General features: G+C 42.8%; 2 protein-coding genes across 4 annotated transcripts in view; one reads left to right on the plus strand and one right to left on the minus strand.

Annotated features, from left to right (window-relative positions):
- Positions 1 to 11,676, minus strand: part of CNNM2 (cyclin and CBS domain divalent metal cation transport mediator 2) — a 147,562-nt gene extending 135,886 nt beyond the window's left edge. The window contains exon 1 of one of the 3 annotated variants that reach the window (XM_003787208.2): positions 9,871 to 11,491. In XM_003787208.2, coding sequence (XP_003787256.1) covers positions 9,871 to 11,491 — 1,621 coding nt within the window. Of the gene's footprint in view, positions 1 to 9,870 lie in introns of all 3 variants that reach the window. The other 2 variants (XM_003787207.3, XM_023511790.1) reach the window with 2 other exon arrangements.
- Positions 11,677 to 17,034: 5,358 nt separating this feature from the next.
- LOC111724308 (NADH dehydrogenase [ubiquinone] 1 alpha subcomplex subunit 1-like) lies at positions 17,035 to 17,247 on the plus strand. Its single transcript, XM_023511791.1, has one exon. It carries the CDS (start codon positions 17,035 to 17,037, stop codon positions 17,245 to 17,247), a length of 213 nt encoding a protein of 70 aa, XP_023367559.1.
- Positions 17,248 to 27,178: the final 9,931 nt, after the last annotated feature.

Consider the following 27,178-nt stretch of genomic DNA (forward strand, 5'->3'; position numbering starts at 1 on the left):
AGGAAAAATCATTTGTTACCTAACAAACAAGTTCAGCAAGATTGTATGATAAAAGAACAATATACAAAAATTGCTTGTATTTCTATATAGCAATAAACAATCTAAAAATGAAATAAAACAATTCCATTTATGATAACACCAAAATATAAATAAAATACTGTACTTGGAGCAGTGGCTCACATCAGTAATCCTAGCACTTTGAGAGGCCAAGGCTGGAGGACTGCTTAAGGACAGAAGTTCAAGACCAGCCTGACTAAAGCAATATCCCATAAACTTAAAAATTAGTAGGCATATGTTGCTGTAGTCTCAGCTACTCAGGAGGCTGAGGCAAGAAGATCACTTGAGCCCATGAGTTTGAGGTTTTCGTGAGCTATGATATGCCACTGCACTCTAGCAACAGGTGAAAAACCAAGACACTGTTTCAAAAAAATAAATAAATAAACAAAAACAAATAAATAAAATACTTGGCAATGAATTTAATAAAAAGATCACAAGTACACTGAAAATTATAAAATGCTGTTGAAGAAAAAGAAGACCCAAATAAATGGGAAGACATCGCTGTTCGTGGATGAAAATTTAATATTGTTAACATTGTAATACTCCCCAAATTGATCTACAGATTCAATACCACTATCCAAATTCCGACCTCCTTTTATACAGAACTCAGCAAATGGATCCATGGAAAGTTCCTGACAGCCAAAACAATTTTGAAAAAAATCAAAGTTGGAAGACTCAAACTTCCTAATTTCAATACTTATTACAAAGCTACAAGAATCAAAACAGTGTAGTATTGATTTAGATTATAGAGGAACTGAATTTAAGATCCAGAAATAGAACACTCATATTTATGGCCATTTTTTTTTTCTTACTGAGTCTCACTCTGTTGCCCTGGATAGAGTTGCACCATGGCATCATCATAGCTCAACTGATATTCGCAAAAGATGTCAAGACAATTCAATGGAGAAAAAATTAAACTTTTCAACAAATGGTCTGGGACAACTGAATATCTACATGCAAAAGACTGAAGTTAGATGCCTACCTCACACCATATACAAACATTAACTCAAATGGCCTAATGTAAAAGCCAAAACTATAAAACTCTTAGAAGAAAATATAGGCATTAATTCTATTACCTTAAATTAGGCAATGGTTTCTTAGATGTAACACCAAAAGCAAAAGCATAAACAAAAAAAAAAAAAAAATGACATACTACGCGTCATCAAAATTAAAAACTCTTCTGCTTCAAAACTCACTACCAAGAAAGTGAAGAGACAATTCAGGATGGGAGAATATAGTTACAAATCATATGTCTGATAAGTGATTAGTATCCAGAATATAAAAAGAACTCTTACAATTCAATAATTAAAAAGACAAATAACTCAATTGAAAAATGCACAAAAGAACTGAATAGACATTTCTCCAAAAATCCAGGGACAGTCAATAATCCCATGAAGAGATGCTCAACATCGTTAGCCATTAGGGAAACATCAAAACCACCATGAGATACCACTTCACACTCACTAGGATGGCTGTTATTTTAGAAAAAAGGGGGAGAGTGGCAATAACAGGTAGGGATGAGGATGTGGAGAAACCGGAACCCTCATACATTATTGGTGGGAATGTAAAATGTTACAGCCACTTTGAAAAGCTGTTTCGTGATTTCTCAAAAAGTTAAAGAAGAGTTACCATATGACCCAGCAATTCTACTCATATATACATACCCAAGAGAATTGAAAACCTATGTCCACACAAAAACTTGTACACCAAAGTTCACAGCAGCATTATTCACCATAGCAAAAAGTACAAACAGCTTAAATACCCATCAACTGATGAATAAATAAACAAAATGTGGTATATCCATAAAATGGAATATTTGGCCATAAAAAGGAATGAAATACTGATACATGCTATAACATGGATGAATCTGTTTTGTTTTGTTTTGTTTGAGACAGAGCCTCAAGCTGTCCCCCTCGGTAGAGTGCCATGGCATCACAGCTCACAGCAACCTCCAACTCCTGGGCTCAAGCAAGTCTCCTGCCTCCACATCCCAAGTAGCTGGAACCACAGGCACCCACCACAACGCCTGGCTATTTTTTGGTTGCAGCCATCACTGTTGTTTGGTGGGCCCAGACTGGATTCGAACCTGCCACCTCAGGTGTATGTGGCTGGTCCCTTAGCCACTTGAGCCACAGGCACCAAGCCAACATGGATGAATCTGAATGCTATTTTTTTTCTTTTCTTTTTTTTTTTTAATTGAGACAGAGTTTCACTATGTTGCCCTGGGTAGAGCTGCTGCTATGTCATAGCTCATAGCAACCTCAAACTCTCAGGCTCAAGAGTTTGAGGCTGAGCCTCAAATCCTCAGCCTCCCTAGTAGCTGGGATTACAGACACCCACCACAACACTAGCTATTTTTGTTGTTGTTGTTTGTTTGTTTATTTAGCAGGCTCGTGCCAGGTTCAAACCCACCAGCCCTAGAGCATGTGGCCAGCGCCCTAACCACTGAGCTACAGGTGCCCAGCCTTTTTTCTTTTTTATTAATTTTTTTTATTTTAGAGATGGGGTCTCTCTCTGTCACCCAGAATGCTATGGCATGATCATAGCTCACTGGAGTCTCTGACTCCTGGGCTCAAGCAATCCTCCCAGCTCAGCTCCCCAAGTAGCTAGAATTACAGGCATACACCAAGAAGCCAGTCACTAAGGGCCACATTTCATTTACCTGAAATGTCCAGAATAGGCTAATCCATAGAGACTAAATTAGTGGTTGCCAGGGATAGTGGGGAACAGGGAATGGAAACAGACTGCTGATAGGTCTGGAGTTTCTTTTAGGAATGATGAAAATGTCTAAAGTAGATGTAGTAATGGCTATACAGCCTTGTGAATATACTAAAAACCACTAAATCATACAAACAGGGGAATTTTATAGTAGGTGAATTATATCTCTACTTTTAACATTTAAACAAGAACCATTTGTTTTAGCAGTAAAATGTTCCTAAGGAGAAAGGAAATAATGAGTTCCTTAACACGAGCAAAGGTTAGTTTTCCTAAGATCAGGACTCATAATGTTCTTAGCAGATTTGAATTTTTTCCAGGTATATTATATATAAAGTTAACAAGGAGATTTTTGCAAAGAATGAATATAACTACCCTTCCCTAATGCATCAACCATTTTTAATTTCTCCATGTTCCCTTCTAGATTACACATGTGTATAATCTATGCAAATAATCAGTGCAAAGTTTCCCATATTGCTACATGGCCTTTAAGATTATCATTAAGTGGTTGCAATTAGTTGATAGTTATAATTTTCCTAACTCTTTCCTCTTCATGCCCTGCCCGAAAGGGTCAGATATTTAAGTCATTTCCACTGCTTATAGATAACGTTGCAATGTATTTGCAATATGAAAAGCTAACATGCTTGGTGTCCAGAGCACAGTGGTTATGGCACCAGCCATGCAATGAAACTGGTACGCTCAAATCTGGCGTGGGCCAGCTAAACAATGATAACTGCAACAAAAAAATAGCCAGGCATTGTGGCAAGCACCTATCCTAGCTACGTAGGAGGCTGAGGCCTCAGCCTCCCAAGTAGCTGGGACCACAGGCGCCTGCCACAGCGCCCAGCTATTTTTTGGTTGCAGCCGTCATCGTTGTTTGGTGGGCCCGGGCTGGATTTGAACCTGCCACCTTAGGTGTATGTGGCTGGCGCCTTAGCCACTTGAGCCACAGGCACCAAACCTTTTTTTTTTTTTGAGACAGAGTCTCACTATGTCATCCTCAGTAGAGTGCCGTGGCATCATAACTCACAGCAACCTCAAATTCTTGGGCTTAAGCGATTCTCTTGCCTTAGCCTCCCAAGTAGCTGGGACTACAGGCACCCACCACAACGCCCGGCTATTTTTTGCTGTAGCTATCACTGTTGTTCAGCAGGCACAGCCAGGTTCAAATGCACCAGCCTCCATGTATGTCTCTCTTTTTTTTTTTTTGGTCTTTTTTTTTATTGTCCTTTTCAGCATTGGTATGATTTGGGGTTTCTTGTTTGTGTGTTCTAAGGGAAAAAAAATGAAGACAATACTAAAATAAATTGTATTCAATCCTAGTAATCCACTTCCATGTATTTAAGTTTAATAAATATCCTTTTTATGTCAAGTAAATCTTAATGAATTGTAAGTTTACTACTAATATATATGTAAATATGTACTAGATAATAATTATAACTTATATGTATATAAAAGATATATTTAGAGGAAAGGGCCCCTTTGAAAAAAATAGACCACTTTATACATAACAAAACATCTGACCAGCCCCTCACAATTGTTTGGAATGTCTCAGAATTTAAGTAATTCTGAGGCCCTTTGGGAAGTACAAGGAGAGGCAGGTGGCGTTAATCCCCATAAAACCAAGAGAAATGCAGAACAAGGTCCTTTGGTATTTCATCCAGATCATTCTAAGTCAGAGCCAGTATGCAACTACGGTCTCTCTTGACCTAAAGATCTATGCTCAGGCTTCGGCAACCTTAGTAACACAGAACTTCCAAAAATTAGGCACGATTCTCAGTATGACTTCAGTTTATATATATTTTTAAAAACTGGGGGCGAGGGCAGGAGGGAAGGGCACATAGGTAAATGAGTTTCAAATGCTTTGATGAAATTTCAGTGGAAATTTCACAGACCTGTACTATGAAAGAAATCATTATTCTCAAAGAAGAAACAACCAAGGAGAAAATTATCATTAAGGGATACCCAATACATGGTAAGTCAAAAGATATAACCTTATATTAACCACCGGAGCTGTCCAGTAATGTAGATATCCATACCCATTTCCTAAAATATACTCCTAGTCTGACCACAACAGAGTAAAAATCTCAAACTCACATAAAATAAAATGTAAAATAAGAAAATGACCTCACACACTTGGACTATTTTCTATTTAACAAAATGTGTGGCAGAGAGCAGCAGCTCATGCCTGTAATCCTAGCACTCTGGAGGCTGAGGCAGGTAGACTGCTTGAGCTCAGGAGTTCGAGACCAGCCTGAGCAAGAGCCAGACTCCATCTCTACTAAAAATTGAAAGACTAGCCAGGCATAGTGGCAGGGGCCTGTAGTCTCAGCTACTTGGGAGGCTGAGGCAAGAGGATTGCTCCAGCCTAAGAGTCTGAGGTTGCTAAGAGCTATGAGTAGAGTACCACAGTACTCTACCCAGGGCAACGGAGACTACATATCTCAAAAACAAACAAAAAGTGTGTCAAAGATTGCTTGAACCTAGGACATCTAAAATATAGACATTAAAATCACAAGACCAATAAAGTAATAACCAGAGGTAACCCTGATTAAATTGCTTTTCCAATGATAACAGCTATCTTTAAGTCTGAACAACTTGGAACTGGAAGCTTGCTGGAGTGAGAAGGACTCAATCGGGAAGTCAGGAAATGGGTTCCCATCCACTTGATGCTTCCAGCTAGGAGCGAAATCCTAAACAAGTCACTTTTCTCTTCTCTTTCTCAAGGTTTACTTTCCTTAGTCAAGAGATTGACTAGACCAGTGTTTCCTGAACTCACCTAACCCTAAAAATGACCTCAGAGTAACTGTAAACACATGGATTCATTCCAAGGCGCCTTCCCCAGAGATCCTAGTTCAGGAGGACTCTGGGTGAGGCCTAGGACCTTACTCTTTATTAAGTGACCCAAGCAAATTTTATCATCTGGTAAACCAGCAAACACTGGGCTAGATAATCCTCAAGCTGCCTGCCTTCCAGCTCTGATTCTACCTGGCTATTTCATAAAGATGTTCTAGAAATATGAAATATCATCATAATTCAATGTATATTACTCTGCCAAAATAAATGTACAAGATCATGAATACAAATATATCCACTCCCTGTAAAGTCATATTAAACTCTCAGTACATTAGTATGGAGAGACTTGTGGAGTTACTGAAAGAAATAACTATATAGCCAATGTTTTAAGTCAAAACTCTACAGTGCATTCTTGCCTTGGAGAACAACCCTGTCTGACAAGCCCACCTGTTTGTAGCTCAGAAAAAGCTAGAAAAGAGCCTGGCTAAGTCCCCAGCAGCTGTGAATAGCATGATCTACGATACTGGAATGCAACTGCTACAAAGCTAAAATATAAACAATGAAACCTCAACTGGTTACTAATTCTTCAAATCCACCTCAGTGTAGAAAACCGGGTGGCCTAATTTTTTGTTAGGAAGGTTCTACCAGGTAAATGGAGAGCCTCTAGCATGCTTTCTGCACTCAAAGGTAGCAGCCTTCAATCTCACTTTTCCCTTCCCTACACTGTTTTGTTTTAGATAGCTTTTCTAAAATTCTCATCATCTTCTAGAGGGATTTCCTGAATTTTCTCTCTTATTTAGATTTATGGTAACTCTAAAACCAACGAATAGAGAAAGACCAAACGTGTGGCACACAGACGGGCAAAGTTGTAAAGAATATTCATTAGCAACCAGTTAGGATACAGATAGTTACAAAACATGTAAATAAAACCAAGACTAAAGCACAAAACTGAGTTTGACAAATTACTGTGTGACCTTTGCAACAGAAAAAGATAAGAAAGCAAGAGTGAAACATAATTACACAATTTAGCCATTAGAAAAACAGTTGTAGAGTAGCCCATTAAAGTAGCACATAAGCACTGTACAATGTTAGTATAAAATGTTTTCACAATGAATCTTGATGCCTGAAGTGCAAATAGAATTCTTCAAAAATGGGAACACCAACTGCTATGTACATCCCAGAAACACTGGGTTTAAAGCTGTGTACAGGTTTAAAAATATTTCTGTGTCCTGCTGCCCAACTGGCTCTGAGGCAATGTTTGGACAAAAGACCAAATCTTCCACTCAGCCACTCAATAAAAGAGAAGTGGCAAATCAGGATCAAGGGAACTAGTCATTAAGAGAGTTCTGATGTCACAGACCTGAGTTAAACTCCCAAATAAATTGTGTGACCTTGAACAAATCATTTAACTTAAACCCCAGTTTCCTCATTTGCAAAACGGAGATAATGCTTCATTCAGCTCTTGTGAGATTTAAACAAGGTGATTCATGTAAAGCACTAACTCTTGTTCTTGGCACAGAGTAAACAGATAAATAATAATCCTCATCATTACCACCATCATCAAGCTCAAGCTGTAAAACTAGCACAATTACTATCTTCCAACAGCTAGTAAAGCAAAGAGATTCCTGGTAGCCAGAAAAAAATTCTAAGCATGAGAAAAAACACATCACGTACACTAACATAAAGGTAGCTTTTCTTTACAAATTACAGGACCTTCTATATCCCCCTCATTAGTAAATAACTCAGACTAATTCTGTGCAGCTATATAGAGAAAAGGTTTGAGTACAAGCATTCTTAATTAGAAAGGATCAATTTCAGTGACATTTGGATTGAGGATCTAACCAGTTTGGGGAGTTACAGTTGGTATTGTTGGGGGTGTCTGTTTTGGTTTTGTTTCTTGGAAATGGAGAAATTAGAAGAGAGAAAAAGGAATGGAAAAAAAGTCTTCAAGGGCGGCACCTGTGGCTCAAAGGGGTAGTGTTCCGGCCCCATATGCTGGAGCTGGCAGGTTCAAACCCAGCCCCAGCCAAAAACTGCAAAAATAAAAATAAAAAAAATGAAGACGTGTAAGGTAGAATACCAAAAAAAAAAAAAAAAAAAAGCCTTCAAACCATTCCAATGGCCTGCCAAACAACAATGACAACTATAACCAAAAAATAGCTGAGCATTGTGGTGGGCATCTATGGTCTCAGATACTTAGGAGGCTGAGGCAAGAGAATCGCTTAAGCCCAGGAGTTTGAGGTTGCTGTGAGCTGGGACACCACAGCACTCTGGTGAGACTCCATCTCAAAAAAAGAATACATTTCAAAAACATACTGTAAGAATTGAGTTTAGAAGAAAAACATTTCTCATGGAAATAAATCAATCATAGGAAAATTATTCAAGAACAACCAAAAACAAATTTCAAAATAATGCATATTTTGAAATTTTGAGTAGAGGCAGGATAAATGAGCTGTGAAGTGAATAAATTCTCAAAGATAAAAGACAGAAGGGAATAAAAGACTTCAGCAGGAAGTACAAACTAGTGTCACCAATCCGTCAGTAAATGTGTAAAGATTCTGAATAATAAAAAATACAATAAATTATCTATATCAATATTGGGAAATTTAGCGATAAAAAGATGGCAAAGGCATTTTCATGCATTTCAAGATATCCTTCTGTATTACAAATACTACTGCAAAATTACTGAAGAGACTGGTTAGATGCTCTAAATAACACCTAGCAGTGTAAGAATAATGACACCCCGAAAAGAAGCCAAGTCATCTAGAGATACTAGATATTTTCTTTTTAATATTTAAGAATCCAGAAGACTAACCTTATGCTTTTAAATGTAAATTATCAATCTTCAAAGCACATTCTGCTCTATTCCTTTACATGAAAATTAATTGCAATGTGATCCTATTCTAAAGAGGACACCATTCATCCAGAAAATGGAATTAGGACAACCACACACTCCACAAGCATGCTCAGATCATCATACCCAGTCAGCTGTCACCAGCTACACATGGCCTTTTTCACGGGAGACCACTATTAGCAATCAAAATTCTTTTGGAAGAAGGAAACTTAGTTTTGAAGACTACTGGGTCATGAAAGGTTACATACACATTCCAATATATACACATTCCAATGTGCAAATGCTCTAGCACAATAGCAATTAAAAAATTCAGCATCCCTCAGTTTTCTGATAACACTAGCTATTTTCCAGAAACTTTCAGAATTTCCACATAATAATATGAGTTGCCATTTACCTGTTCATTACAAGGTAAAACAAAATCCCACAATGCAAGAAATGATGTGTGGTGTAAGTGCGTAAGACTCTACCCTTCTTCTCTTCGATGTTAAACATCCTGGAACAGTGAGAGTTAACTTCCAGATACACTTCATTTCAATGTATCAGGGGATCAATGTTAAAAAAGAACACTTTTAAACAGAAAGAGTTAAGAAATAAACAAACCATAATAAGTATATAGATGTATCCTATTGTTAGAAGTTCAAGCTTTTGCCCAAAGCATACTTGGTTTGGGAAATCCTATGTGTTGTGAGTTAAATGTAAGCAAATAATGAAGAAAGCTACATAATACAGATACAATCTCATAAAAGGTTAACTTAGCTCTAGCCTTTCCAAGTTCTATATTAATAACTAACTTTAGTTTTAAAAAAGACAGCTCTTCTTGCTAAAGCAAGTCACATCTAAAACAAGTGATTTTTTTTTTTTTTTGGTGGTGCTTGGCTTACCCCACCCCCTACCCTCAAAGGCCAGCCTCAATCTTCCCCACAGGTCGCCAGACAACCAGGAACAGAAGCAACACAAAACGTATTTCCAATCTTTAAAACATCAGCGTGGATGCTTAAGGAGGAGGGAAAAAAGGACTGCGCTGGGAAAGCTATTTAAACGTTTTCCAAATGCCTGTGATTAGTACAAGTCAACCAAATGACATACCATTAGCCAGCCTCAACTTTCTCCTACCCACTCAGAACCCAGGCAAGAAGGGCAACAGACCCTGGGGTGGGGATGGTGGGGATGGGGGTGGGGAGAATATCGCACAGAAATTAGGAAGTCTGCTCTTCAATAAAGGGACAAAGTAAGGGATAGTAGTCTTGTGCTTTTAAAGAACCTAAAAGCGCTTTACTAGTTCAATCCGTCCCCAAATCCATACCACCCTTTCAACTTTGCAATTAAGAGAGAGAAGGAGAAATTCCGGTCAACTCGCCTTGGGGGGTTGGTGAGGGTAGTAAACTCAAGTAGGGAGGAGGATGGAGAGAGAAAAAAGCAAGCCAATGAAAGATATCAAAATTCCCCACCTTTCTTAAATTCTTCCAGCATAGCGTCCAACTTAGTGTCATTGAAAACAAAGTGTAAAGGGTGGTTATAAAATTTGGTGATGGTTTTCAAGGGAGTGCAGTCATCTGGATCCACGAAGGCCAAGTCTTTGACAAAGAGCAGGTCCACGATGTTGGAGCGCTCTCCCTCAAATACTGGAATGCGAGTGTAGCCGCTCTCCATGATCTCCGACATGGTGTTGAAATCCAGGATGGCCTCGCCTGTGATCATGAAGCAGTCCCGGAGCGGGGTCATCACGTCCTCCACCGTCTTGGTGCGGAGTTCCAGCGCCCCTTGGATTATGTTCAGCTCCTCCTTAACGAGGTCGTTGTAGGGGTCGGTGACCCGCAGCATCTCCAGCAGCTTTTCCCGGTTATAGACTGTGCCTATCTCCTGGCCCAGGACGCAGTCCAGCAGCTTGCTGACCGGGTAAGAAGCGGGGAAGGTCATCATCATAAAAAACTTGGTGAGGAAGATGGTGTTGGCCCCAACAGCCAGGCCGTGCCGGGAACAGATGGCCTGGGGCACAATCTCCCCAAAGATGACGATGCCTATGGTGGAGACCACCACCGCCACGAGGCCTGAGCCGGCGATGTCGTCGAGCAGGATGGTGAGCGTGGTGTTGACCAGCACGTTGCCCAGCAGCAGTGAGCACAGCAGGTAGTTGCCCTGCCTGCGCACCGGCTCGATGCGCTTGGCGTAATTCTTCTCCTTCTCCGTGCCGCAGTTCTGCACGATGCGCAGCTCCATCGGGTCCAGGGCCATGAGCCCCAGGTTGAGGCCGCTGAACATGCCCGACAGGCACAGCAGTAGCGAAATGAAGATCACCTGCAGCCAGAAGGGCAGCAGGAATTTCTTCTCCTCGCCTACGATCATCTTGGTGTCCTCGCCGTCGTGGTAAATCCAGGTGGTCTCGGCCCACGGCGGCGGCGGAAGCCCGGCCACCCCCGAGCCGCCCTTGCCCCCGACGGTGCCACCCGCGGACCCCGGGCCGCCGGCGCCCAGGGCAGGCGTGGAGAGTGACGTGCACAGGTAATAGGACTTGCTCTTCTCCATCTTGCGCAGCGGTTTGATTTCGATCTCGATGATGCCCGATGTGCGGCGGTTGAGAACGATGTGGGGCATGATGATGATGTCTGAGGTGCGGATGCCGCAGCGCTGGGGGCCGCTGTCCGGCTCTGGTGGCGCGGGGCCCCCAAGCCCGCCCTCGCCGGGGCTGTGGGACTGCCGCTCCTGCTCGGTGAAGGCGATGCGGGACCACGTCTCATTGTTGATGTTCTGCCCGTACACCCGCAGCTTGACCCGGGTCCGCTCGCTCACCCGCAGCGCCCCCCCTTCCATGAACGACACGTCGTTCGTGTCCTCCAGCCGCAACCCGATGATCACCGTCTCTTCATTCTCGCCCGCCGCCGCGGAGCCTCCCGCGCCACAGCAGCAGCTCAGCAGTAGCAGCGGCAGCAGCCGCCCTGCGGCCGCCTGCAGGACCCCCCGGCTGCAGGAGCTGAGGCTGCGGCGTGCCGCCATCTTCCAAGTGGGCAGTGCGGCGGCTGCCTGCCCGCCCGCCATCTTTACTTCGGGTTCACAAGCGCCACAGCCAATCATAGGGTGGCTGCTCCAGCTGCAGCTTCATCCTTCCCACCCAGCGGCGCGAGCGCAGGCACTGGCCCCAGGGCTAGACTGCAACCCAGCGTCCGCGCCCAATGCTCAGCAGTCTGCCTCCCTGACTGACACTGACTCGACCTCGGCCAGCTGAGGAACTCCGAGGCTCGTGGGAGGGGGAAGCGGAGGGAGGGGAGCACCAGCCACTTCGGCAAGAGGCAAGCCGACCAGCCAATCACGAGCGGGAGCCCACCCTCCCAGCCAGGGGGCTGGAATGGGGGCGTGGTCGTGCCCGGCTCTGCGGACCAATGGCAACATAAGTGGGTGGGGAGATGAGGGCCACCATCCTCCCCAGCACGCCAAGTTTCCAACTGAAAGGCGCGTGACTCTTGTGTATGTGCGAAGGAAGAAGGCGTGGCCACCCGGGACCCGAGAGCCAGTCAAAGATGAGGGCTGTAGGAAAGGGGGCGGGGCCCTCCTCCGGCCGCCAATGGAAAGGAGCTGTCTGTCTGTCCGGCCCTCCCCGACGGGACTCAGTAGTAGGTCCTGGGGCTTGGGTTGGCTGGGTTGAACTGATTCCCTGTAGCGAGAGGCTGTGAGTTCTCGCTGCACCTTCTTGTTAATCTCCCCAGTGCTCAAAGCTCAGGCCGCAAGCGCTGCCTCTTTTGTCTCTCCTACCCCTGGAGCCCAAGAAGCCGACCAGGTGCGGCTTAGGGTGCACGAAAGCCCAAAAAGCGGGGGTACCAGCCCTGCTCCCCCACTAGGTGTGCGTGCCGCTCCGCCAGGGTGAGCGGAGGCCCGGCTCTCGCGCTTCTCGCTTCTCTGTAGGGCACGCGCTCCCTCTGCGACTTGTGGTCAGATAGCGCCACCTGCCGGCATCATGGACGCTCTGCATCTCTTTTCGGGGTCGCTGCAAACGCCAAAAGGGGTGAGAGAACTCAGGGTTGGAAGGTTAGAAAGACAGTTTCCCAGACTTCCTAGTCATAAGAACACCCACGTGTGTTGCTAAAAGTAATATTCCCTGGACTCCATTCCATACTTACAATATGGGAAGGGCCCATTCTGTATTTCTAACAGGCACCCAGCCAAGTTTAGGAAATGGGAGGGAAAAGACGTCAATGACGGCTAAGGCGACAGCCACGTACACCAGAGCAGGCGGGTTCGAATCCAGCCCGAGCCAAACAACAATGACGGCTGCAACCAAAAAATAACCAGGCGTTATGGCGGGCGCCTATAGTACCAGCTACTTGGGAGGCTGAGGCAACAGAATCGCTTAAACCCAGGAGTTGGAGGTTACTGTGAGCTGTGATGTCACAGCACTCTACCCAGGGTGACAGCTTGAGGCATTTAAAAAACATTTTCAAAAAAATTGCATCCCTACTTTTTTTGCTGTTGTTGTTCTGCAAGCACATTTCCTTCCCCTTTTGTAAACACAGCAAATGCTTTATGATTAATTTCCAGTATGATTAATTTCTGGGATGAAAGCCGTGGTCTAACCAATATATCAATTTCTCTCCTACACCTGACCCTTTTCCTTCTCTCTCAACACCAACGATCTTGTTAATCAGACCCTGTAGCTCCGTTGTTTGAAATCCTCCTCTGGCTTCTCATCTCATCACAGTAAAAGCCAAAGTACCTACAATATCCTGCAAGGCCCTAAGGGTATGCTTCCTTCCCTTATTTCTCTTACTTACCACCTGCTGCTCCAGCCGGTCTCTCTCCTAGCTGTTGCTCAGTCACTCTGGGGAATCCCTGGGAGCCATTACACTTGGCTGTTTGTTTCCTTTGCCTGGGACTCTTCCCCCAAATGTTCAGAGAGCCTGGTTATTCAACTCCTTCAAGGCTTTGTTGGAAAGTCTCCTTATTTTTAACTTACAAAAAACTCCCTGGCAAAGCGGGGTGGCTCACACCTGTAATCTTAGTACTTTGGGAGGCCAAGGTGGAAGGATCCCTTTAGACCAGGAGTTTAAGACTAGCACAGGCAACATGATGAGGCCTCATCTCTACCAGAAATAGACAGCTAAGCCAGGCATGGTGGTGCACACCGGCAGTCTCAGCTATTTAGGAGGCTGAGGCAGGAGGATTGTGTGAGCTCCAGAGAATGACATTGCAGAGAGCTGTGATGATACCTCTGCACTCTAGTTTGGGCAAGAAAGAGAGACTCTGTCTCAAAAAATAAATGAACGAATGAATGAATAAAAAGTAAAACACTCCCTATATTCTGCCTTTGCTTTGTTTTTCTTCAAAGCAAAGATCACTTTCTAATATACTACGGAAATTATTAATTTGGTTTATTATCTGTCTCCTTCCATTAGAACTTAAGCTTTTTGAGGACAAAAATGTAGTTTCTTTTGTTCACTGCTTTATCACCAGAGCCTACAACAATGGTGGGTATTCAAATCAATATTTTTTGAGTGTTGAAGAAATAATTTTTATTCTGATTATTTCAAATAACATCCCCACTCTCGTTTTCAGCCCTTCTATTTCTGGTGCTGTTTCCCCTACCCCTAGTTATCATACTGCTATATTTGAAAAATATGTCCGGATGAAGAAAACTTGACTTGTAGACTTGGCATATATTTGTAAGAATGACATTATGGAAATTTCAAAGAAAAAGATTTGGGATTTTTAGGGATATCTGACAGAGGTTAATGTCCTTCTAAGTCAGCTGATTGAAAATGGAACCATTTTAACTTTATAAAAAGTGTGACATCAGTGTATGTAAACTGAGATGGTTTAAAGACTCTGAAATGCTGGGGCCACACCTGTGGCTCAGAGGAGTAGGGTGCCAGCCCCATATACCGGGGGTGATGGGTTCGAACCCAGCCCCGGCCAAAAACTGCCAAAAAAAAAAAAAATGACTCTGAAATGCTGAGTGTACACTTCTGTAGTAGGAGTGTGGAGAAGAAGGTAAGGAAGAGTTTGCCAAACCTAAAGACATTTCCTGTGCACTTTGGAGGAAGCTAAAACAGTGAGGAAAGTGTAACATTCAGCAATTTAGAAGCAAGTTAGAAATTCAGGACTTATGGTAGCGAAAAGTTTGGAAAAGACCTGCCCAATTTACAATATTAAAAAAAAAAAAACTCGGCTCGGCGCCTATAGCTCAACCGGCTAAGGCGCCAGCCACGTACACCTAGGGTGGCGGGTTCGAATCCCCAGCCCGGACCCGCCAAACAACAATGACGGCTGCAACCAAAAAATAGCCGGGCGTTGTGGCGAGCGCCTGTGGTCCCAGCTACTTGGGAGGCTGAGGCAGGAGACTCGCTTGAGCCCAGGAGTTGGAGGTTGCTGTGAGCTGTAATGCCACGGCACTCTGCCCAGGGGGACAGCTTGAGGCTCTGTCTCAAAAAAAAAACCAAAAAACTCAAGCTCAAGTTCACACAGGGAAAAACTGAGTAATCCTGGGTGGTGGGTAGAGGGTTATATCCTTCATATATACCCAGGATACAACAATGTAGATACCTTTTCTTAGTAAAGGAGATGTTCCTTCAAGTTTGGAGGCTTTACCCTCCAAGGAGTTATACCCTCTTTAGGAAAGAGCTGCTAGTGAAGATTTATGGTGAGTTCTGGGGGGTCCCCAAACTGTTCATCTGTTTGAATGGAGAGCAGAGTCAACATCAGTTTCTAGGGAATGTCTTGTGAAGTCAAAAAGAAAAAAATACAACAAAACCCTCAATTATGATATTTCACTTCCGTAAAGGGATACAAAAGGCCTGAGATTGCTAAATGGTTTCCACTGATGTCTAATCCTAGTTAGTTCTGACTTATCTGATCTTGAGCAAGTCATTTGGGTAAAGCCAAAATCTCCTAGGAAATACCTTTCCTAACTAACCTTTTGCCAGGATCCTTCACTAAATATTTATACTAAGCAGGAAGAGTGACTTCAGTTTTCTGATTTGCAAAAGATAAGCTCCCATCTGTGCAGGTTCAGAGATTTGGGAAGGCTGCATCCAGACCTAAAAGTCTTTTAGAGTTTGATGAGTTTGATTTTCTTAAAGATTGCAAGTAAATGGCTCTCTACACATTTTATTTCTCAACATAAAGCTATGATTTTATAGAAATGTCTTTCTTTTTTTTTGAGAATTGCCTAGCCATAAAAAAGTATTCAAAGTTACTGCTTCAACAATGACATTTTAATCACACCAAAGCACCAGATCTCCTGAGAAAAAACAGGAACTAGGCAAATGCTAGAGTTAAAACTATTTGACTTTCCATAGAGTCAAATCTGTTAACCTGTAGAAGGGTTTCTCAGAACCACCATTACGCATTTACTTACATAGGTAGAACTCTTGTAGCTAAGATGAGAATTTTTCACAGTTGGCAGGGAAAAAAAGAAAAGTAAAATAAAATCTGCAATGCCATTTACCATCCCAGGAGGACTTCTCTGACTTCTTATTTAAGGCTTTCCCATTCCTCTCATTTTCTAGATATTTTCTGGACATTGCTATTGGGCTGAAAAACAAGGAAAAATGTAGTTTTTGATGGAGTTGTGAGAAAAGCTTCCCCCTTGGAGAAGGATCTGTGCTCTTTGGGTGCTGCCCTTCACCATTCCTGGGAATTAGGATTTCTGGTGCCCACACAGGAGGTGGATGTGAGACTACTCCCACCAATGGTATATTGCCCCTTCCCACTCTGTCCCCTCCATCCCACTCCCCCTCCCATGCTTCTGGTCCCTCTGAAGGCTATGCATCCTCAGGAGCAGAAGAGCACCCCACACCCATTGCCCTTCTCACAGAAAGACTGCCCTTCTGGAACCAACCACAGGGCAGCCCCAAGAGGTCTTCTGCATTCTGTGTTGTTCACCCGCTCCCTTCCTCCATAACCCCTTCACCTTTCTGGCTACTCAGAGAACAGTAATGTTGCTAAAAGTCCAATGTTTGCCCTACTCCAGCACCCCTGCCCTCCTGCCAGTCCCTACAAATTCTGGGTTTTTCTAGATTCTTCTAGAATGTTCTTTATGACTATTTCATGCTAGTTACAACCTCTGGCTCAGCCTTGGATAAAGATGTAAGAGAGGTTCTGAACTTCATTATCTATATCACTGTGACTAAAACACGCAACCCAGGTCATGATTCTAGGGAAACAGTCTATAGTCCTTAAATGTTGAACCATGTGATTATTGCCTATTCAAAAATCTAGATTTAAAAACTATATTTGGGGAGTAAGGAAGAGGCAGAATATAAGGAAGAGTCCAACAGGAGGATGGGAACTAGGTACAGGACTGCAGGAGAAAGAATTGGTCCTGGGTGTTCAATTCTGGGCCCTCCCATAAGATTCAGACCTGCGTGGCTCTCACACCAGAGCTTCAATTTATGACTATGACTCTAGTCATAAAATACCAGTTTTCTCTTATCAGCTGAGTTCTTTTCTCCATATCCTCTGAAGCTAGAGCTAAAATTCTACTCCAATTAGTCAACTTTCCCCCTCCAGGCAGAGACAAAACAAAATTCTCCCAAGTTTAGTTTCTTTGAGAGAACGTGTTTCCTTTAAATATCACTAAACTGAAGATATAACTTATTATTTTCGGCCAAGGTAACCATGCCAAGATGTGCTTCAAGATTCTCCCTGGACTTGCCATCATGCTTGCATGCTTGGTCATCCCCACAGTGGCCACTGCTTGCATCTACAAGTTCACTAGTGGTGGCAAGGAAAAGACAGTTGCCCATTATATATACCATTGGCAATTGATGGAAAGAGATAGACACATCTCTGGAGTTAATCGCTACTATGTGTCAAAGGGTTTAAAGAACATTGATTAAAGAAGCATTTTCCTGATTAATGACAAAATAACTCAGTAATGGTCATTTACCCCAGCTAGAAGGTTATACAGTGTCTTATGTAGCATCCCATATGTTATATAGTGCTCAATAAAAACAAAATGAAAGGGTGGTGCCTGTGGCTCAAAAGGGTAGGGTGCTGACCCATATGTCGGAGGTGGTAGGTTCAAACCCAGCCCTGGCCAAAAACTGCAAAAGAAAAAGAAAAGATTTAACTTTTTTCTCTCCATTTATTTATTTATTTATTTATTTATTTATTTTGAGACAGAGCCTCAAGCTATCCCCCTGGGTAGAGTGCCATGGCATCACGCTCACAGCAACCTCCAACTCCTGGGCTCAAGCGAGTCTCCTGCCTCAGCCTCCCAAGTAGCTGGGACTACAGGCGCCCGCCACAACGCCTGGCCATTTTTTGGTTGCAGCCATCATTGTTGTTTGGCGGGCCTGGGCTGGGGATTCGAACCCGCCACCTTAGGTGTATGTGGCTGGCACCTTAGCCGCTTGAGCCACAGGCGCTGAGCCATTCTCTCCATTTATTAATACGTCTCTTTAATTCTCTGCTTTTCTTTAAATTTTATTTATTTAATTAGATTGAGACAGACTCTCACTCAGTTGGCCTAGGAAGAGTGTCATGGCATCACAGCTCACAGCAACCTTAAACTCTTGGACTCAAGTGATCTTCTTGCCTCAGCCTCCTAAGTAGCTGGGACTATAGGCCTGTGCCACCACACCCAGCTAATTTTTCTATTTTTAGTAGAGATAGAGTCTTACTCTTGCTCAGGCTGGTCTTCAACTCCTAAGCTCAAGCAATTTACCTACCTCCACCTCCAAGAGTGCTAGGATTATAGGCATGAGACACTGCACCAGCCTACTTTTAATTTTCTTTTTTTATTTTAATATTTATTTATTTTTATTATTTCAGGTTCATTGAAGGTACAAAGAATTAGGTTCTACTGATTGCATTTGTTGGTAAAGTCCCCCTTATAAGTAATTGTGCCCTGCCCCCAAGAGGTGTGTCATACACTGTAGGCACCCCCATTCCCTGTCTCCTCCCCTCTCCCTGCTTCCTTGTTCCCCTGCCACCCACCTTGAATTGAGTTTTTCCTCTTATGTGGGTGTGTATCAGATTGTCGACTGTCTTCATATTAGAATTGAGTACATTGGATTCTTGCTTCTCCATTCTCGTGATGCTTTACTAAGAAGAATGTGTTCCTAACTCTATCCAGGTCAAAACAAAAGATGTAAAGTCTCCATCTTTTTAAGTGACTAAATAGTATTCCATGGTATACATATACCACAGCTTGGGTATATATACCTGGGTTGGTGGGCATTTAGGTTGTTTCCATGTACTGGCAATTATAAATTGACCTTTAATAAACACTCTTATGGGCTTGACGTCTGTGGCTCAAGTGGCTAAGGTGCCAGCCACATACACCTAAGGTGGCGGGTTCGAATCCAGCCTGGCCCGCCAAACAACAATGATGGCTGCAACCAAAAAATAGCCAGGCGTTGTGGCGGGCGCCTGTGGTCCCAGTTACTTGGGAGGTGGAGGCAGGAGACTCGCTTGAGCCCAGGAGTTGGAGGTTGCTGTGAGCTGTGATGCCCCAGCGCTCTACCCAGGGGGACAGCTTGAGGCTCTGTGTCAAAAAAAAAAAAAACTCTTATGCAAATATCCTTATGATAAAATGATTTTTTTTTTCCTTCTAGGCAGACGCCTACTCATGGGATTGCAGGATCAAATGGGAGGTTGAATTTGAGTTCCTTGAGGATTCTCCATACTTCCTTCCAAAAAAGGTTGTATTAGTTTGCAGTCCCACTAGCAGTGTAAAAGTGTTACCTTCTCTCCACATCCATGCCAGCATCTGAAGCTTTGAGACTTTGTGATGTGGGCCATTCTCACTGGGGTTAAGTGATATCTCAGGGTGGTTTTGATTTACATTTCTCTGATGATCAGGGACAATGAGCATTTTTTCAAATGTTTGTTAGCCATTCATCTGTCTTCATCAGAGAAGGTTCTGTTCATATCTCTTGCCCAGTGGTAGAAAGGATCGTTTACTCTTTTTTTGTTGATTAATTTGAGTTCTCTGTAGATTCTAGTTATCAACCCTTTGTCAGATTCATATCTTGCAAATATCTTCTCCCATTCTAAAGGGTGTCTTTTTGCTTTACTTGTGTCCTTAGCTGCGCAGAAGCTTTTCAGCTTAATTAAGTCCCACCTGTTAATTTTTGTTGTTGTTGCAGTGCCCTGCTGAGATCTTTGTTATAAAATCTTTCCCCAGGCTGACATTTTCAAGAGTTTTTCTCATACTTCTAAGATTTTTATCATTTTTGTCTCTTAGATTTAAATCTTATATCCATCTTGAGTCAATTTCTGTAAGTGGTGAAAGGTGTGGGTCCAGTTTCACTCTTTTACATGTGGTTATCCAGTTTTCCCAGTACCATTTGTTGAATAGAGATTCTTTTCCCCACTGTATGCTTTTGTTTGGTTTATCAAAGATCATATGGCAATAAGAGACTGGTTTCATCTCTTGGTGTTCTATACTATTTCATATGTCTATGTCTCTATTTTTGTGCCAATACCATGCTGTTTTGATTACTGTAGACTTGTAATATAGCCTGAAGTCTGGTAGGGTGATACCTCCTGCTTTGTTTTTATTATTAAGAATAGCCTTGGTGGGTGGTGCCTGTGGCTCAAAGGAGAAGGGTGCCAGCCTCATATGCTGGAGGTGGCGGGTTCAAACCCAGCCCCGGCCCCGAAAAAACAAAAACAGAATAGCCTTGGCTATAGTGGGTTTTTTCTGATTCTATACAAAACGAAGTACTGTTTTTTTCCAGTTCTTCAAAATATGATGTTGGTATTTTACTGGGAATTGAATTGAATCTGTCAGTTGCTTTGGGTAGAATACACATTTTGACAAAGTTGAGTCTTCCCTGTCAAGAGCATGGTATGTTCTTCCATTTGTTGCTAGAAGTTCTAGCCAATGCCGTCAGGCCAGAGAAGGATGTAAAGGGCATCCAAATGAGGGGAGAGGAGGTCAAACTCTTGCTCTTTGCTGATGATATGATCTTATACTTAGAAAACCCCAGAGACTCAACCACAAAACTCCTGGAAGTGATCAGGAAATACTATAATGTCTCAGAATATAAAATCAATATCCCCACAAATCAGTAGCCTTTGTATACGCCAATAACAGCCAAGTTGAGATGCAAATCTAGGACACAATTCCCTTCACAGTAGCTTCAAAGAAAATGAAATCCTTAGGAACATACCTAACAAAAGAAGTGAAGAGAATTGTGAAACCATAAGAAAAGAAACTGCAGAAGACTTCTTCACTTTTTTTTCTTTTTTTGCAGTTTTTGGCCAGCGCCAGGTTTGAACCCACCACCCCCGGTGTATGGAGCCGGCGCCCTACTCCTTGAGCCACAGGCACTGCCCTTTAAATACTTCTTTAAATTTTAAATAAAAAATTTGTGTTTTATTTCTTACTCCATTTCCCTTCCTTTTTTTTTTTTTTTTTTTTTTTGAGACAGTGTCTCACTTTCTCCCCCTGGGTAGAGTGCCATGGTGTCATAGTTCACTCTTGGGCTCAAGTGATTCTCTTACCTTGGCCTCCTGAGTAGCTGGGACTATAAGTGCACGCCACAATGCCTGGCTAATTTTTTAGAGATAGGGTCTCGTTCTTGCGCAGGTGGGTCTCAAACTCCTGAGCTCAGGCCATCTACATGCCTCCGCCTCTCAGAGTGCTGAAATTACAAGCATGAGCCACTGCGCCCAGCCCTATTTTTCTTTTTTTTTTTTTTAAGACAGAGTCTTACTCTGTCACCCTGGAGTATAGTGCTGTGGCATCATCATAGCTCACAGCAAACCTCAAACTCTTGGGCTTAAGCAATCCTTCTGCCTCAACCTCCCCAGTAACTGGGACTACAGGCTCCCACCACAACACTCTGCTAGTTTTTGCTGTTTTAGTACAGACAGGGTCTAGCTCTTGGTCAAGATGGTCTGGAACTCCTGAGCTTAAGCAATGCACCCACCTAGGCTTCCCAGGCGTGAGAAGAATTACAGGTGCTAGAATTACACGCATGAGTCACCACACCCAGCCAATTTTTTTTTTTTTTTTGAGAGTCTCACTCTGTTGCCCTGGGTAAAGTGCAATGGTGTGTTCATAGCTCACTGCAACCTCAAATTCCTGGGGTTAGGCAATCTTTCTGCCTCAGCCTCCCAAGCTCAATCTGCAGGTGCATGCTACCACACCCAGCTAATTTTTTTTTCTATTTTTGATAGAGATAGGGTCTTGCACTTATTCAGGATGGTCTTGAACTCCTGACCTTCAGTGATCCTCCCACCTCAGCCTCCAAGAGTACTAGGATTACAGGAGTGAACCACTATTCCTGTTCCCCATTTCTTTTTCTCCTCTTTTATTTATATGTCTATCAACTAACATATATTGTGTATCTTATAAGTTTTAAACACTGTGGTAGTCATCACAGAGCTACAACACTGAACCAGAGGTTAACCCAAAAACTTACTACAAAGGAATTATGTAAGATAGAACACCAGGCTCGGCGCCTGTAGCACAGTGGTTACAGCACCAGCCACATGCACGGAGGCTGGCAGGTTCGAACCTAGCCAGGGCCACCTAAACAACAACGACAACTGCAACAAAAGAAATAGCCGGGCATTGTGGCAGGCGCCTGTAGTCCCAGCCACTTGGGAGGCTGAGGCAAAAGAATCACTTAAGCCCAAGAGTTTGAGGTTGCTGTGAGCTGTGATGCCACGGCACTCTACCCAGGGGGACAGCTTGAGGCTCTGTCTCAAAAAAAAAAAAAAGGCCTTCTGTTAGAAGGGAAAGTAGCAAGGGATTATGGGAAAGGAGCAGCACCGTTGGAACCAGGTGGTTGCATTGAGTTTAGGAGTTTAGATTTCATCTTTAGGTACTCAGGAGTTCTAAAAAGTTTTAAGTAGTAGAACTGTATTATAGGAACATTAATCTGACAGGTAGCACTACTATGGTGCTGAAGGCTTGCTGAGTTAGGAATTTAGAGAGCTCTTACCTCTCAAGGTTAAAAAAAAAAACCTTCACAGTATACAAAGTGCTTCTCCTAATTAAGACTAGGGGATACACCAGTTCCTCAGCCACATATAGGACAAACAAAGACAAGTATCTCATGCCATGAAGCCCCCAGAAAACCAAGATGGGACACCACAGCCTCTGTTCAGGAAGCCCCCAGAAAGCCAAGATGGGACACCACAGCCTCTGTTCAGGAACCCACCCCTGGCTCACAGCTCCTGCCACTGCATCCCTGTAGTTATCATGAGTCTTGGAGCAAACATACAATTTTCCAGGTTGGACTGAAATCCTGGTCATGGGTCAGACTTCCTGATTATTTTTTAAAATAAAATATTTTTGACATAAAATAAATGCATAAAAGCATATCAAACATAGATGTACAATAAAACGCTACATAATTTATCATCCAAAACAGAACTCTTTTGAAAATGAAAAAGGGCACTATTAATAATTAACCCAGTTTAAGGCTTAAACTAGGACAGTCTCAGGCAAAGACTATGTTCATTTTATAATAATTTATAACGGTAACGGTAACCATCCTCTGGTCAGGAAAACCCATACATAGTCTTCCTAGATCCTACCCCTCTGCCTCCATTCTATATATAACCACTATCTTTGCTTTTACAGTAATCACTTCCCTTTTTAATTGTTATACTTTTTAAGTCAGAAATTCCCTAAAGAAGAGCAAGGACAAACGATGTAATACAATGGTACAGGAGTCAGAAGACCTACTTTTGGTCTTTGTTCTAACACTTATTAGACTGTGATCCCATCATGCAAATTATTTAAATATACTCAGCCTCAATTTTCTATTCTGTAGAAAAATCAACATTGTGAGAGAGCTATAAGGGGACTATTTTTAGTAAAGAAATAACTTTATCTGGGAGGCAGAGGTAGGTAGATTGCTTGAGTTCAGGAGTTTGAGACCAGCCTGAGCAAGAGCAAGACACCCTCTCTAAAACTAGCTGGGTGTTGTGGGGGAACGCCTTTAGTCTCAGCTACTTGAAGGCTGAGGCAAGAGGATCACTTGAGCCCAAGAATTTGAAGTTGCTGTGAGCTATGACACCATAGCACTCAACTGAAGGTAACAAAGTAAGACTCTGTCTTGAAACTAAAAAAAAAAGGAACAACTTTGGATTTGGGGGCATGGTTTATAGCTATGCAAAGCAATGAACTTTCCCCCATAATCATGAGAAATCATCATTTTTAAAGATTGCATTAGCTTTGTGGGCTCCTATTATATTACTTAAAATCAAAAATAAAAATACATCCTTTACTGTAGTTCCTTAGTTAGATCCAGCTGAAAGGAATAATATGGTTAATCAAAAAAAAAAGAAGAAGAAGAAGAAGAACAGTTAATAAAAGATTAACTACTAGGCCTTGAAAGCCACACAAATCATTCTGCACTTGCTGTGCAAACCTCTCCTCCCTGGCAACTTGACATTTGCTTTCCAGAGGATGTTGATTTAATATTCTCAAAGAAAGTTATGTGATGGAAGCTTGTTAACTCTGGGAACAGAGACTAAATTGTCCAGGCCACTTCACCTGACACAATTAGGCTCTGAGTTATATGTCAAATTACCATAAGCGACTCCAACGGCTATGGTTCCCTCCTGTGAGCAAAGCTCCATGTGCCCTTCTTGCCTGTTTGTAATGAATTAAATATATGTTGGAGTCATAGATTAGGCCATTGGCCTGCCATCAGTTGTACACAATGAGAAAAACCTCACTTGTAACTTTGATGAAACTGTGCTAATTTTAATTATATTATTAAAAAAAGAGGCTGGGCGCCTGTAGCTCAAGTGGTTAAGGTGCCAGCCACATCTACCAGAGCTGGCAGGTTTGAATCCGGCCCAGGCCTGCCATACAATAACAACTACAACCAAAAAATAGCTGGGCGCTATGGTGGGCACCTGTAGTCCCAGCTACTTGGGAGGTGGAGGTAGGAGAATTGCTTAAGCCCTGGAGTTGGAGGTTGCTGTGAGCTGTGAGGCTGAGGCAGGAGGATCCTTTGAGCTCAGGAGTTTGAGGCCAACCTGAGCAACAAGCAGGGCCCCATCTCTTGAAAAATTATTTTAAAGGTTAGCAGCCCCAACCGGGTACGGTGGCTCGCACCTATATTCCTAGCACTCTGGGAGGCCACACCAGGTAGATCCTCTGAGCTCAGGAGTTCAAGACCAGCCTGAGCAAGAGCAAGACCCCCATCTCTAGGAAAAATAGAAAAACTAGCTGGGTATTATGGTGAGCACCTGTGGTCCCAGCTACTCAGGAGGTTGAGGCAAGAGGATCACTTGAGCCCAAGAGTTTGAGGTTGCTGTGAGCTATGACACCATGGCACTGTACCAAGGCAACAAAATGAGACTTTGTCTCAAAAAAAAAAAAAAAAGGCAGACCCAAGTCTGGCTTATCGTGTGCCTAGAACATCAATTTACCATTCTACATTTTCTCTGACTTCTGGACAACGTACATGAGGCGATGTGTTACTATATGAGGCAATGGCACAGTATTAGAGCAGAACATTTTTGGTCTGATTTTTCCCTCACTTGGAGCATATCACGGCAACATGGCCCTGCAGTATGAAAGGAGGGACCACCATGTTGTGAGGAAGGGGATTGGTACTGTTGAGAGTCTAAGACAAGCAAGGAGAAGATGAGCAGGAGAAGATTAAGTACAAAACTTACATTCACATTAACACTCTCATTAGCCTCAGTGGGAGTTGTGCTTACAGGAATTGCAGGATCAGCAGTTGAACAGACTGGAATGAAGCATGAAAGCTCAAGTCATAGGTTATTATTAGGATTATATAATTCCAGCTTCATGTTTGCAAAAGGCTTCATTTTAATCTAGTGAGGTCTCCTTCTACTGACTCTTAGGGCAGCGTCTACAAAAGAACCTTTGTTTGGACCCAAATGGTGGTATGTGGTTGAGGACACTTGGCAAATTGCAGAAATTAGGACAAGTGCCAACAAAGTTTAGCAAATGCCCTCAGCTACCTCTGGCCCACTGGCCCATGAGGTTTGTAATCTTCCATTTTAGCAACCAAGGCCCACTCAGAACCTGGTACACAGTAGGTAATTACTACTCAGTGAATAAAGGAAAGAAGGGAGGGACATTTCTTGCCAGACTCATTTAGTAGAATTCCCATCCTAACATGGCCAAAGTAGTGTCTACCTTGAGCAGGAAAAGGGAGGAAAGGGAAAGGCAAGAATCAATAGAGAAATAGGTACTGGGGCCGTCTGGGCACAAAACCATGCCCTTTTTACCTATGCATAGCTGCAGGGGAGGGTAGGAGCTATTTGGATGACTGCCGGGCCTCCCCTGGTTGGTAAACTGAAAAGCCTCTGCAGCCTTCCATGGTTTTTAAATAAATCTTCCCCCCTGATAATGAAGGAGTTGAAATACTATATTTGGTCCCATAATTAATTAAGATAAAATCTGCTTCTTAAACTCTTTAAATCCTGTATCTTTTAAAATGAGTTTGTTGCTAGGAAAGCATTAAGCCCCTGTTTCTATGGCTCTACTGTTAATAAGTATAATGTTAAAATGTAAAAGATAATCACAAAAAAATTAACAATTACATAATCTAGATTGTGGGTAAATGGGTAGTTGCTACAGTTCTTTTTTTTTTTTTTTTTTTTTTTTTGAGACAGAGCCTCAAGCTGTCCCCCTGGGTAGAGTGCCGTGGCATCACAGCTCACAGCAACCGCCAACTCCTGGGCTCAAGCGAGTCTCCTGCCTCCGCCTCCCAAGTAGCTGGGACCACAGGCGCCCGCCACAACGCCCGGCTATTTTTTGGTTGCAGCCATCGTTGTTTGGCGGGTCCGGGCTGGGGATTCGAACCCACCACCTTAGGTGTACGTGGCTGGCGCCTTAGCCGGTTGAGCTATAGGCGCCGAGCCGCTACAGTTCTTTATTTTCTGCGTATTTGAAAAATGTCATAATAAAGACTGAGACAGGTGGCTTGCCTGAGCTCAGCAGTTCGAGAGCAGTGTGAGCAAGAACGAAACCCCATCTCTAAAAAAATAGCCAGGCGTTGTGGTGGGTACCTGTAGTCCCAGCTACCAGGGAGGCTGAGGCAAGAAAACTACTTTGAGACCAAGAGTTTGAGGCTGCTATGAACTATGACACCATGGCACTCTACCAAGGGTGACAGACTAAGACTCTGTCTCCAAAAAATATATATATATATGTGTGTGTGTGTGTCTGTGTCTGTGTGTATATAAACTAGTCAGGTATTGTGGCAGGTGGGCAGGTGCTTGTAGTCCCAGCTAGTTGGGAGGCTGAGACAGCATTGCTTGAGCCCAAGAGTTTGAGCTATGATGACATCATGGCACTCTATCCAGGGTGACAAAAGTGAGAGCCTGTCAGAAAAGAAAGAAAAGAAGAGGAGAGGAGAGGAAAAAGAAAAGAAAAGAAAAATGTCATAATAAAATGTTGGAGGGAAAGTCATCTGCTATCTAAAGAGCTACAGGCAGTCTCCGTAACTCATGCTCTGGCATCAAAAGAAGCATTGATCTTTATCTGATGGTGACATCATATGCTTGGAGCAATCATAGAGATCAAAATCAGTAACAATCTAAACCACATTCTAGTCACTCTTTCAAAGAACTTCATGCATATGAAGACACAAAGGTGCAGAGATATTAAAATAATTTTTCAGGGCCCAAATGGCAATAAGTGCTACCATTATTGTCTGAGACAGGAAAAACTATAAAGTTTGGCATCAGAATTTATTATTTGTTACTTGTAATTGTTATGGACACATAATAGTAGTTTATAGGCATCAGGGTTTTTGGGTTTTTTTCTTTTTTTGGAGACAGAGTCTCACTTTGTCGCTCTTGGTCGAG

The sequence above is a fragment of the Otolemur garnettii genome, unplaced genomic scaffold (genome assembly GCF_000181295.1).
Source record: "Otolemur garnettii isolate 467f Iridium unplaced genomic scaffold, OtoGar3 scaffold00021, whole genome shotgun sequence".
In the NCBI taxonomy this organism is placed as follows: Eukaryota; Metazoa; Chordata; class Mammalia; order Primates; family Galagidae; genus Otolemur; species Otolemur garnettii.